The sequence below is a fragment of the Pleurodeles waltl genome, chromosome 6, assembly GCF_031143425.1.
Source record: "Pleurodeles waltl isolate 20211129_DDA chromosome 6, aPleWal1.hap1.20221129, whole genome shotgun sequence".
NCBI lineage: Eukaryota > Metazoa > Chordata > Amphibia > Caudata > Salamandridae > Pleurodeles > Pleurodeles waltl.
Genome location: NC_090445.1, coordinates 1,349,857,229 through 1,349,871,191, shown reverse-complemented (window position 1 = coordinate 1,349,871,191; position 13,963 = coordinate 1,349,857,229). Strand labels below are relative to the sequence as shown.

The following is a 13,963-nucleotide window of genomic DNA, read 5'->3' as shown; positions in this document are numbered from 1 at the left end:
GCTATCATCAGAATTAAAGTGCTTAATTTTTTTGGCTTGAGAAAGGATTTGTTCCTTTATCCTATAGTCTCCAAAATTGACCAGTATAGTACTGGGATAATTTGAGTTTGCAGGATGCATGAAAGGTACCCTACGCCCCCTCATAATTGAGAGATCTTGTTCAGTTCTTACTTTTTCCGGGAGGATATACTTATAAATGAGGTCCAAAACTACCTTTGTCATGGATGAAGCTGATTCAATCTATTCGGGGACACCTACGAACCTAAGATTCGAAGGCCGAGACCTGTTCTCCATCTCATCCACCTTTAATTGATGTTCCTCAAGTTCCGATCTGATCCGGGTTGATGCCAACTCCTGTTGGTTTTCAGCATCCTCTAGATCTGGGACCCTCTGCTCCACCTGGGATACTCGTGTAGATAGATGGGTTAGGTGGGTATTTAGTTGACTAATCTGATCCCTGGTTTCTCCACGAGCCTCCTCCTGGGATAGTTTTATAGTGCAAAGCTCCTCTAGAATATGACCCAACTATCCTCCATCAAAGGGATACCAGTTACCCTGCATACTGAACTGGCCAGAACAAGGGTACTAGGAGAAGAGCAGAGAGTCTGTGGAAGAACATTAGCATTAGATGATATTGAATCGGGTATAGCCTGGCAGGTGCCCCATAACACAAAATGTAAGGCTGTAGTTGTAAGTCATTTGGTGCCCATTACAATTTCTTTGGTTGGAGAGATTACTCTTGCTTGCCCTCCCTCTTTCATTTTATCCCTTTCAATTGCCTTTAATGTCCCATTAACATTGCTGCAAATAGTAGAAAACAAAGGGTAAGCAGATTTCTCCTTATGCTGTTGGGATATAGTAGGTAAAGTGAGGGGGAGGGTACCAGGTGTAGCTGGAACAGGCGAAGAAGAATGAGACTCACAAGTCAAATTATTCAATATGGAGGTGTAGGACTGAGAGAGTAGGTCAAGAGGTGGTGTTGGCCGCGATATTCGTTGCTCATGGCTCTCTAGCAGACTGGATCCCAGTGGGGGAGAAAGAACTGGAGAGGCTGGTGATAGGTCCTGTACCCCTGCAGATTGCCTTGTGGACCCCCCTAGCTCTTGCTGCTCGAAACTTTGTCTTTGCCTTCTCGTGGCAGGGCTCAGGGTCTTGGATTTCGGTCCTTTTGGGATTTTTCCCATTGTCCATGCCTTATACCCCGCATCCTGTGCCATGCGCTTCATTGTGAAATAAAATGAAATAAAGTACAGTGGAGTGGAGTGAGGTGAGGTGAGGCAAGAAGAGGTTACAGATGATGTTACTAACATGAAAGTTCCGAATGGAAGAACAAGGGGGCAACAAACCGCATCCGCAGTAGCGTGGATCGCTTCCGTAGCACCCTTATCCCTTCAATTGCACCTGTTACGCTGCCTAATGCTGCTGTAGCAGACTACTCAATCTCCATTGACCACTTAGTCACTTGTCAGCCGCTATAAACCTTATTTTCCCTCGCCCTCATGTGTCGGTGCAAATTCGCAAAGATGTTCAGTTTACTCTGCAATATTGAGGAGGCAGAATTTTGGTATTCTTGAATGTAATTAAGCGCAAGTCCTCCGTCTCTCCTACTGGACACGACTGACATGAACCTGCACCTTTTTGATCAACCTACTCCACAAATTCCATAAAATTGACTGGGGTGAGGTGCATGCCGAATAAGTACACAAAGTGAAGAAGAGCTGATCCCTCTTTGCGGCCTTCTTTATTAATTTTTTATTTCTTCTTTCTTTTTCCCCTTCTCCTTTTATCCTCACCCCTTCCAATTTGAAACATTTGCCTATAAAAAAAAAGTCTTACGCTCTAGAGCCCCTAATGTGACCTTCACGCTTTGCATGGCTTTGTAGCGCTACACACACAGATATCATAACGCTGTTCAACAGTCTTTTGTACAATATTGAAGTAAGTTACTCCCTCCTCTTCCTTCCCTGGCGCTGGTTCTGTGGGGTTTGCCGACTCCACACGCACCCAAAACGAGGACAAAGACTTCCAGCCTGCCACCCGGCCTCATAATGCACGCGCTGCCCCCATTATTTATCACTTTCTTCCTTTAGTTTTTTCTGCGTGCATTCCGGTCCGTACTTCTAGACCCTGGGGGAGGAGGGGGGGGGATCACGATTTTTTATTTGACATGTCCAGGGAGGGAAGGGAGGCCACTGTCCGTGTGTAGTTCACTGAAAGGCCCAGCCGTTCCAGCCACTACAGGGAGCCGCACTGCACTGCACCACTCAAGATTTGCGCTTCCCCCTGCTTCCCCCTGCCGCTGAGTCCTCTGCTGCTGGATCCGAATATGAGTGTTTTCCATAAAGCCAGCCAGGATTGTCCCTCAATAAAGCCCGATGCCGCGTTTAGGATGGGGGAGAGTAGAGGCCACTGAGGTAGACATCAGTATGACCGCGCGTCCGCAAACGCGCTCCACCAGCCATCTTGCTGCTCTGTGGGGCTCTCAGTCAGGGAGCATGACGGGAGCTCCACGTGACCCTCCTTGGCATGAGTTAATTCAGGTGCATTACAAGTCTGGGAACGTCTAGCTAGCGGTACAGAAATGACACAAAAACACTGGTTTGGTAGTTCACCATTTTTGCAGGTGTACCCACTAAAAAATGCCCACAAATCAACTCTGCATTTGTGATTGCGGAAATGTCACCATATTCGCAATTTTACTTGGTTAATGTAAAATGCTGGCAAATGAGAAGAAGTAAATTTAGGATTGGTAGTTCATGTATGTAAACAGCATTTGAAGTGCATTTTAAAAAGAATGGGAACTTTGAGGCTGCATGCAGTGGGGGAGTGGACAGTGAGCATGAGGTTGGGGTCAAAGGTGTGCCTAAAAATAACAACATATTCTGGCACAGATTGAAAAGGGCCTAGCACCATCTAACGACACATTAGCATCATTTTTTTAAGCCAATGTGGCATTAGATGGCCAAAAATACTATGCCATATTTACAAAGTTGCGCAATGCATGCATTGCACCACTTTGTAATGCATTGTGCCACATTTTGTGGCAGGCATAATGTATACAAGGGGGGTCCCCCCATTAGGCGGCCAAAAAAACGGCACAAGTGACTCATTTTTGTCCAGCATTTTTTAAGCATGCTCAGAGAAGGCGTTAAAAAAGGGGCACACCATTGGTTACAATGGGCCCCTATGTACTGTTCAGGGTACATAAATAGCGTAACAAATTTTGACACTACTGCCCCATATCCTGTGCCATGGTCCACTGTATTTTAAATACAGCGCTCACATGGTGGTGGTAGGGGGATACTATGGGACATAAGGAAAGTTGTGCTGCACTGGGTGCAGCGTCACTTTTCTTAAATAAAACCCTCTGTATTTTTTGGGGCCTTTTACCATCCAGTACCTACATTTAAAATAACATGCAGTTTAAATACAAAATAAAATAAAGTTGTTACTTTTTGGGAAATGTACTATTAGTGCATTGTGGAGGTCTATGTGTAATCAGAAAGCCACACAATTAAGTATTGGTGCAGTAGAGAAAAGTTTCGTGTATTTTAAGTGCTTTGAGGTCACAGAAAGCACTGTAAATATGTAATTCATTATTTTAAACGTGCATTACACACAGTATCAGCTATACTGCTACAAAATGCGCAAAATGTATAAGGTAAAATGATGCTTCCACAATACAGATTTTAGTAATACCCAGAGTGTACATAATGCATTTTTTTTACATTACTATCCTTTAAACACCTCCAGGTATATTAAACATGATATGAATACAATTACATTAAAAAGCATGCACTCCATAGCCCAGTTGTAAACGCTCTGCACTACCACTCAAAAAATATAAATCTTTGTGATCACAATGCTTGAGTGATTAGGTCAGTTAAAGCCAGTACCGATACCAGTGCAGGTACTTAAGCATCCTTTCGGGTTGCAGATTTACTTGTAGCCCTCATTTGCATTTCTTTCAGGCTGGCGGGACACTTGTTTAGTTGTCTGTCTGGCTTCAGCTTCATGGCACAGAAGACTCACTGAATGAGACTTCAGCTGAGGCATTTAAACTGTCAGAATTAAGCGTCCCGGTATATTTGTTTTTTACAGGAAAATCATGTTGTGCCCCTTCAATCCAGCCCACTTCAACCACTATGTGTACATTGGTTACTTTGCAAATCTAGCCTGAATTTAGCATCAGAAGTTACGTTTTGTGTATTTTTTCAGCTGAAATTCCCATGAATCATCCTTATTCATGCTATGGATTTTTTTCTGAACTGTTGACTTTATAATGCACATTTGTATTAATGTACATTACAGTGCAATAATTCTATTCCTGTTGTTTCTATTTATCTGTAATTCTAAAATGTGAAAATACTGAAGGATCATAAGTAATCTCAGAAAGGTCCCACAGTGAATGGGAAATTAAATGTGGAAATTGGTGTCACCCTACTGATTTACCTATTCATAATAGTATTCATACATCCAAACCTTTGCCAGCGAAAATGCCACCAACGTTTTACCTGGTGTATTTGTCCTTAGTATTACCTGTGGTAATTTTACATTCCGTAATTTTACTGAAATATTGCATGCAAAATTCGAAATTAATGATTTGCTCATAATACCAATTTGTATGGAATCTCTTTTAATGTGTCCAAGTAAATGTTAAAATAATGAATAACTATGCTATGTGACTGTTGCCTGCACATGTTAGACAGTCTGCCTGATCATAATAGACAGTCCCACTGAAAACATCTGGGAGACCTATGGCCCTATAACCAGAAGAGCATTGGCGCAAAAAGACAGGGAAAAGACAGGGAAAAGGAGTCTTTGTTATTTTTCCTCCTTTTATAAGAGGGAATAGAGCAAATTAAGGACAAATCAATGTTCATGATAATATAAAATAAGAAATTGCTAACACATTTCTTAAAAGCTTTTGAAATGCAACATATGAAACAAATCAGCAGTAGTCGAAAATCTGATTGTTCTGTATTTTAAAGAAAAGTTAACCACAAATTAGGAAGTATTCGGTAAGTCTCCATTAAAAGTGTAAATTATATGTAATCAAATACAAATGGTAGTTTCACAACATTTGTCTTTTTAAATTAATATATTGTAGTACATATTAATAGCAAGTAATGACATATCTATGGCTTCTAATAATGTTTAGGAGCTGTATAATGATGAGCTTCGGAGGCTCAGCGCAGATGCCAGCCCCTGTTTATTTGCCCTAGCATTACATAAAGTAAATTAATTTAACCTGATATATTTCTGAGTTACTGCATTATTTTAGGTAGCACAGCTCAAAAACAGAAAGAGGCAAAGCTTGCTCGTTGTTTCCGAGCTGTATTGTCTGTAAACAAAACTGTAACTCAGAAAAATATGACTTTACATGAATTTACTGTAAGCACGGCAGGCGTAAAATCATGAGGTCGGTTCTGCGCTGAAACAATGGAGCCCATCATGATACTGCCCCTGGAGTTTACATCTGCTGTTTCCACAAGACATTTATAATGTACTGTAATTAGAAAACCATTTCAGTACTGCTGGGATTCTAAATTGGGAGCACTGCAAAGATTACATATCTCTATGTAAAATATAAATTGCACCGCTTAGAGGGAATGCATTATCCTATATGCAGCACATTGCCAATAGCAGCCCTGAAATAGACTCATTTGTTGTGACATTCGCCATCTGACACAAGCTGCTCAAAGGTTGCAAAACAGAATATTCCAGACTAGCAATGTTCAGTTGCAATGCACAGGGCAGTGCTCTGCTTTGGCGGTTTCCATCACTCACCCTTGGCAAGGGAGCAGGTCCTGGTCTGTCAGCCCCGGTTCTTCAAGCTGCTGATACGCAGGTCCCATAATTCCATTGAGTCGCCCTCGGGGCAGTGGAGGAGTCCTCCGAAAGGCATGTCTCTGCAGCATGATATTTCTTTGTCCTGGACTGCACAGGAAAAAGAGATTTCAAAAGTAAGACCTGACAGACAAGACAAACTGGCGGCAGTGAAAAAAGGAGAAGCGGGTTCTCATTCCATTTTATTCACATTTTACGAATTTTGAGGAGATAACTTTATCTACATAGTAATACATTGGCTTGTGTTTCTGACATTGTTTCTGACATTTCTGAGATTGTTCCTGTCATCCAGTACGCATTTTGGGGACAGATGTAGAAAGCGTTTTGCATGTCACAAACTGCGAAATTCACAGTTTGCCCCATGCATAACGCGCATCGCGATGCACAATCCCATTTTGCGAGTCGCTACCGACTCGCAAAATGGGAATGCGATTCGCAAATAGGAAGGGGTGTTCCCTTCCTATTTGAGATTCGCACCGCGATGCAGAATTGCTTTGTGACCGCGAACGCGGTCGCAAAGCAATTCGCAGTTAGTACCCATGTCAAGTGGGTGCTAACTCATTCGCAAAAGGGAAGGGATCCCCAAGGGACCCCTTCCCCTTTGTGAATGTCACCCAAAATATTTTTTCAGAGCAGGCAGTGGTCCAAGCGACCACTGCCTGCTCTGAAAAAATGAAACTAAATGGTTTTATTTTTTCTTTTGTATTGCAACTCGTTTTCCTTTAAGGAAAACAGGCTGCAATACAAAAAAATAAAACTGCTTTATTGAAAAAGCAGTCACAGACATGAAGGTCTGCTGTTTCCAGCAGGTCACCATCCCTGTGAGTTCAGGGAATCTCAAGGGGGTCGCAAATTGCGATTCACCTCATTAATATTAATGAGGTGGGTCTTTGTGACCCCCTTGCAATTCGCAGAAGGTGTCTGGGACACCATTCTGCATATGATTTTGCGACTCGGAAATTGGGAGTTGCCGAGTCGCAAAATCTATTCTTCCTACATCTGGACTCTACCGAATTGCCCCCAGTATAACTTTCACAAGGGGCTGATATAGGGAGATACTGGTTCAAACAAAATTACAGGTTTCTAAGTTTTATCTGTGGACCCTGGCTGCTGAATGCAGTCGAAATCTCAATGTGGAACTCTTGGTGATAATGTGTTGTTACAAGTGTAATTGTGCTTGTTATTTTCGATTTTCTCAGGATTTCCTTAATTCTCAGTCGAACCTCAAAGTCCCACTTATATCAGTGGGTTACTGTGCACCCCTAAAGGTACCGATGTTCGCCGGATTGGAAACTTCAGGTGGGGCAGAGTTATCTGGTGCAAACGTGGGGCACTAATCATGAGGTCCATTGACTAGACAGGGTTTTGTACTTCTATGTCTTCTGTCTAATTAGGATAGTGATTCAGATCGAAGGGCCTCATTTAAAAGAAACTGGTACACTGTGATCGATGCACCAGTTTTCTAGCGCTCCTCTGCTACCCCTAAGGACGCCATGTGAGCGCTGTATTTACAGTACAGTGCTCCTTGGCACACAGTGTCTATAGCTGCGTCAGAACTTTTGATGCAGTTTTCACGCCATAGCATTGCTGGATGAGCATCAGCATTTTGGCGCTAGTCCAGCAATGCTGGTGGGGGGCATTGAAAACAGCACACTATCACTGTAACGTCTGCCCTGGGCAGGTGGGAAAAAAATTACATTGTGACGGCACAATCTTGTAGATTTCACTGCGCCATTCCTGCAACTTTTTTGTGGGGTAATGCCTACCTTGCATACATAATGCCTGGTGCTGGTATAATGTGGCGCAAGGCTTTACAAACTGGCTCAATTGGTGACTGTTTGCACTACAGTAGCGTAAAAGAAAATTATGTTAAGACGGCACAAGTGGGTCTTGTAAATGAGCCCCGAAGTTTCTATGAGAACACTCATTTGCTTTATGAGATGTGTGTGACATACGCTGAGCTGTATATCATCAAATACTTGCCAGCATAATGGCCTTATGACAAGGACAAGCCAGAGGCAAGCAAATCCAAACATACTCCACATGGAACCTGCTCAAAATGGAACAAGCTGACAACAAACCAAGCCACATTTCCTCTACAAGGAACAGCATTCAGCAATAAATACAAATCAGCTTATTTGGGTTTCTTTGCTGAAGCTGACTTGGGGGTCTTCCAGGAAGTGTAGCCTTATCATATTAACACAACAAGGTGAGAACTCATGTTTGAATATTCCTTCGCAATTTGATTGCAATTTAAATCCATAATTTGAGTGTCAAGATCATTCAATTAAAACTAAGGTACCTGAAAATACCTACCAAGCTGGAATCTACATCTGAGGATAGACCAAATTGTACATTTGACCTCCTGAATGCTAGGTCGCAGAGGGAATCTCAGGTTGCTAGAAACATCAGAGGTTCTAAAGTAAAAATTGCTCTCGAGTAACAACATGTGTTTGCACCCACTCTTGAGCCCCTTGGAAAAATAGGTAGGCCATCATGTAACACAGATCACTTTGGCACTAAATATGAACTGGAACAATCTCAAGTAGGCAATTCCTCATTAGTATGAGGTCATGGACCCATGAAAATGAGGTAATCCTTTGCCTTTGCACTTGTGCCACATTACAGATGCAGACATAAAGGCAAAGAGCCCACTAGGACAAGCACTAACTTATTAAGGAGGAAAGAGGGCTCATGTAGCCTTACTCTCCCCAGCCCCACTGATCCCCACCCCCTGGCAACCCCCTGAACACAAGTGTAATCACTTATTGTACATAACAGAATAGTGTCCCTGCTCCTTTTTCAAAGTTGGACTGATGTTTGAAACTGTAAATGATGCTGTCTGCACACAGAAAGATAAACAAGTGGCTTCAAACAGCTGGTCTGTCTTTCAGTTACAAACAGTGGGAACGGCACATTTGCAATGATAAAGCGCATTGTCCAAGTCTGCGCCCATCACACTGATTTAAGTGTGCAAAACAGAATCAAACAGTGCGCTAAGTACATAATGCAGCTCCTGATCTCATATTGATGGCCCTGACATGCTGAAATATAGTCAGTGCTTAAAGGAGTGTTATTGGATCACTTTGAGATGGGGCGTATGTAATGGGAACAACTGTCATTCATTAATCATTGTATTTCATAGCATGGATGGGATGGAGAGCATCAGCAGCAGAGCCTGCCAAAGGTCTGGTCATGAAAAGTAAGTCACATGCCCAAGAATGATCAACAAATGCAAGCAATGAGACAAATTAAGGAGCATATTTAAGAGCCCCTAGCACCTCCTTGCTCCACATTAGCATAATTTATTTTTACGCTAATGTGCATCAACAAGGCCAAAATCACCGCACCAGATGTATAAAATGGCGAAATGCATGTATTCCACCACTTTGTAACCCCTTGTGACACATTATGCCTGCACCAGGCATAATGTATGTAAGGGGGCGTTCCCTGTTAGAAGGGGCGAAAAAATGGCACAAAAATCGAAAAGATTCCTTTCCATAATTCTTTTCGCATTTTTAGCACCTGCTCAGAGCAGGCGTTAAAAGGGGGCATGCTATTGTTTTCAAAGGACCCCTATGTACTGTTCAAGGTTAGCACCAACATTTTGGTGCTAACCTTGAATAATACTTCAATAGCTTCAGAAATTCTGATGCTATTGACCCCATACCCTGTGCCATGGTGCGCCGTATTTTGAATACGGTGCACACATGGTGTCGGTGGGGCAAGGGACTACAAGAAAAGTGGTTACATGTAATGTAGCACCACTTTTCATAAATCTGCCCCAAAGTCTTTAAGACTCTTAGGGTACCCAAAGCCTCCCCACCGCCATGCTCAATCACCAAATAGTTGTGTTTCTTCAGTTTGATTTATTATAAGGTGCACCGCAGTTGCACTTATGAATGTTAATCTGACCAGCTTTTCTTAAGTGTTTCCACGTTTTGCAGTTAGTATAGTTGTCTGTTTTTCGCAACCCCATTCCTGTCCTGGAGATAGTTTATTTTTAGGTGGAGCGCACAAGCGCTCTGACGTGTTTTAATCTATCAGTGGGCTTTTAACTACGCCCACCGCACACCAATCACTATCACTTGTTCATGGGCTTGCCTTTCAAAAATCCTTTATTAGCATTGGTAAATGCTTTATGTCTGTCCTCCCTTGGGGCAGTTTTGTTACCGCCTTGGCCATCGACCCTCTTGCATGGATAATTACACGTTGGCCGATACGTTGAACTGCAAGCGAACTTCCTTTTCCTTTTGTGCCTAATAACTAATGTTTGCTGGAGTTAGAAATAGCATGTAATCGTGCTTCAAGCAGTTGCTTTGCTTCACATTTGCACACCTGAGACAGCCGGCCAAACACACATGTACACTTAGGTGACCTCCATTCCTCCTCCCATCTCCCACCTCCAGTGGCCCAGGCCAGCCCCTCTCTGCACTGCTGTCTGAGCCAGCAGCAGAAAAATAAAACAATAGTGAACTATCCGTTTTATTTTTTTGCTGCTGGCACAGCCAGGGGGCGACGCTCCTTCGCCATAGCAAAGGAGCCGCCCCTGGCCACTTACCACCCATGTTAATGCTTAACTTTTGAAGGGTGCAACACATATAAGCAGTTTGAGCATGGTGTCATGCCAACAGCACAAAAGTAGGCTGCTAATTTAGCAAATTCTACATGTGTATAAGACATGCATTGTCTGCATTAGTCTGGGGTAGGTTTAATAAAACAGCCATAAGACACTATGGTATATGACAACACCATTTCCATTGTATTTGATTGATTAGGTAAAACATTTACATTAGCAAAAATGTGAGAATTAAATCCAGAGTACAAAATACTACAGAAGGGCAACACTTAAGCATAACTCAAGTCTGTCTTAAATGTTACAATAGTTTCCAGACTCTTACTTACTTGTATTCCAATTTAATCGCCTGTCTGTCATTTCTGACTACAATCTCTCATTACTTGTGTTAGATATAGGGTCTCTGGTTGGTAGTCAGTGTGCACTGTCGAAGCAGGGTATAGAATAAAGAATAAGAGTCTTATTCCATAGGAAACAATGGAAAACTTGATTTTACACAAAGTACGTGGTTTGCGTCAAAAATGAAGCCACACGGACGAGCATGCGTGGGAAAAGTAAGCGATGCCTAAATTCCTTACTCACAAGTGAGGCCATGCATCATTTTCTTCTCCAATCGGGTCGGCAATGTGTCTTTTTTCTCCCTCGCGTGAGAGCACTCTGTCGATTTCCAGACAGGGCACCTCGGATCCATGCAGGTTCCCGATGACTTTGACTCCCAGTGACAATGCATGAGAAATCCGGCCGCACGGTGTTGGAAAACTGCGCTATGTAGGGTTTGCATCGTTATCAGCAGCAGCAAGCAGTGTTGCATCGTTTCTCCATCCGCAATGCGGTGATCTCCCAGCCTCGATGCAGGTGGAGTGTCGATTTTAGCAGGGAAGTGGGTGGCTCTTTGTTTTTCAGTGGTGTTGCAGGTGGTGCGTCGAAAATTTCCCTGCATGGAGTTCTGTGCATGGATTTCAGTCCTTGTTTTGCCAACTACACCTTTCAAGGGACCATGAACTGGATGGGCCACCACTTGGCAGGACAGGAGTCTCAGTAGAGAGTCCATGTGCTGGCAGAGGAAGTCTTTGATGGCCCTGAGACTTCAAAACAGGAGGCAAGCTCAGTTCAAGCCCCTGGAGATTCTTCTTAAGCAGGAAGGCACAACAAACTCCAGTCTTTGTCCTCTTTCAGGCAGAAGCCACAGCTGCAGGCCAACCCAGTAAAGCACAGTCACAGGCAAAGGGGCAGTACTCCTCATCCAGCTCTTCGGCTCTTCTCCTTTGCAGAGGTTCCTCTTGATTCCAGAAGTAATCCTGAAAAAATCTAAAGTATGGGCTTTTGGATCCACTACTTATACACCTTTCTGCCTTTGAAGAAGGCAAACTTCAAAGGAAAGTCTCTGTTGTTCTCAAGATCCTGCCTTGCCCAGGCCAGGCCCCAGACACACCAGGGGGTTGAAGACTGCATTGTGTGAGGGCAGGCACAGCCCTTTCAGGTGTAAGTGACCCAGACAGGGAATCCACAAACAGACAGAGTCACAGAATGGTTAAGGCAAGAAAATGCCCACTTCTAAAAGTGGCATTTTCCAACTGACAATTTAAAAAACAACTTTACCAAAAGGTTTATTTTAAAATTATGAGTTCAGAGACACCAAACTCCACATTTCTATCTGCTCCCAAAAGGAAACTACACATAAAAGATATTTAAAGGCAGCCCCCATGTTAACCTATGAGAGAGATAGGCCTTGCATCAGAGAAAAATGAATTTGGCAGTATTTCACTGTTACGACATGTAAAACACATCAGTACGTGTCCCACCTTTATCATACACTGCACCCTGCCCATGAGGCTACCCGGGGCCTACCTTGGGGATGCCTTACATGTATAAAAAGGGAAGGTTTGGGCCTGGCAAGTGGGTACACTTGCCAGGTCGGATCGTCATTTTAAAACTGCACACACAAATACTCCAGTGGAAGGTCTGAGCCATGTTTACAGGGCTACTCATGAGGGTGGCACAACAAGTGCTGCAGGCCCATTAGTAGCATTTAATTTACAGGCCCTGGGCACCTCTAGTGCAATTTACTAGGGACTGACCAGTAAATCAAATATGCCAATCCTGGAAAAGCCAATTATGCATATAATTTACACAGGAGCACTTGCACTTTAGCACTGGTCAGCAGTCCAGCACACAGTCAAAACATGGAAAGCGGAGGCAAAAAAGACAGGGGAGACCACGCCAAGGATGCCAGTTCTAACAACATGTATTGATTTAAGGTATTGAATTTCTTTCTTCATTGTTTCTAACTCTGACTAAAATGCTGTGTTGGGCACCTTTAACAGCTGTGAAAATAAACTATTGTCTCTTGAACCTGGTTTTTGATGTCATTACCCTGTTACTCTCAGGCAGAACCCAGAGAGTCCGCCTCCCACCATTCCTGTCAGAAGCCTCCAGAATCATCTGTGGCGTCCCCCAAGGATTTTCGCTCAGCCCCACGCTCTTCAACATTTACATGGCCCCCCTCGCCAACATCGTACGAACCCACCACATCAACATAGTTTCCTACGCAGACGACACTCAGCTCATCCTCTCCCTCACGAAAACCCTACAACTGCAAAGAACAACCTCCACAACGGACTTCACGCCATCGCCAGCTGGATGGAATAAAGCCACCTCAAGTTAAACACAGACAAGACAGAAATCCTCATCTTTGGCACCAACCCCTCAGCTTGGAATGAATCCTGGAGGCCCACCTCCCTAGGAGCCCGCCCTCACCCACCACCCAAGCATGCACGCAACCTAGGCTTCATCTTGGACTCCACACTCAGCATGACTCAGCAGGTCAATGCCATCTCCTCTTCCTGCTACAACACTCTCCGCATGCTCCGCAAAATCTTCAAGTGGATTCCCGTTGAAACCAGGAAAACTGTCACCCACGCCCTGGTCAGCAGCCGAATGGACTATGGAAATGCAGGAATAACAACCAAACTCCTAACAAAGCTGCAAAGAATCCAGAACGCATCCGCCTGCCTCATTCTGGACATTCCACGGCGTGACCACATTTCCTCCCACCTCAGAGACCTTCACTGGCTACAGGTATCAAAGAGGATCACCTTCAAACTCCTCATCCAAGCACACAAGGCCGTCCACGACACAGGGCCAGCCTACCTCAACGACAGACTCACCTTTCACACCCCCACCGGCAATCTTCGCTCCGCCAGCCTCGCCCTTGCCTCCATCCCCCGCATCCGCCGCACCACCGCAGGAGGAAGATCCTTCGCTCACCTAGCCGCCAAGACCTGGAGCTCCTTACCGCTCCACCTTCGCCAGACCCAAGACCTCTTGACATTCAGGAAACGCCTCAGGACATGGCTCTACGACCAATAGTTCCCGCCCAAGCGCCTTGAGACCCTAACGGGTGATTAGTGCGCTCTGTAAATCCTTGATTGATTGATTGATTACTCAAAAATAAGTTGTCACAAACACAGTGATAATCCAAAATGTTCAGACACAAAAAAAAGTCAACCACATCCACTAGCAAAGCTGAATTTACCT

General features: G+C 43.9%; 1 protein-coding gene across 2 annotated transcripts in view; it reads right to left on the bottom strand.

Annotated features, from left to right (window-relative positions):
• The window catches only part of NRG3 (neuregulin 3), a 1,859,719-nt gene that overhangs the window by 38,861 nt on the left and 1,806,895 nt on the right, over positions 1 to 13,963 (bottom strand). For both annotated transcript variants that reach the window (XM_069240652.1, XM_069240653.1), the window contains one exon: positions 5,791 to 5,940. In XM_069240652.1, the coding sequence (XP_069096753.1) occupies positions 5,791 to 5,940 (150 nt within the window). The remainder of the gene's footprint in view (positions 1 to 5,790; positions 5,941 to 13,963) is intronic.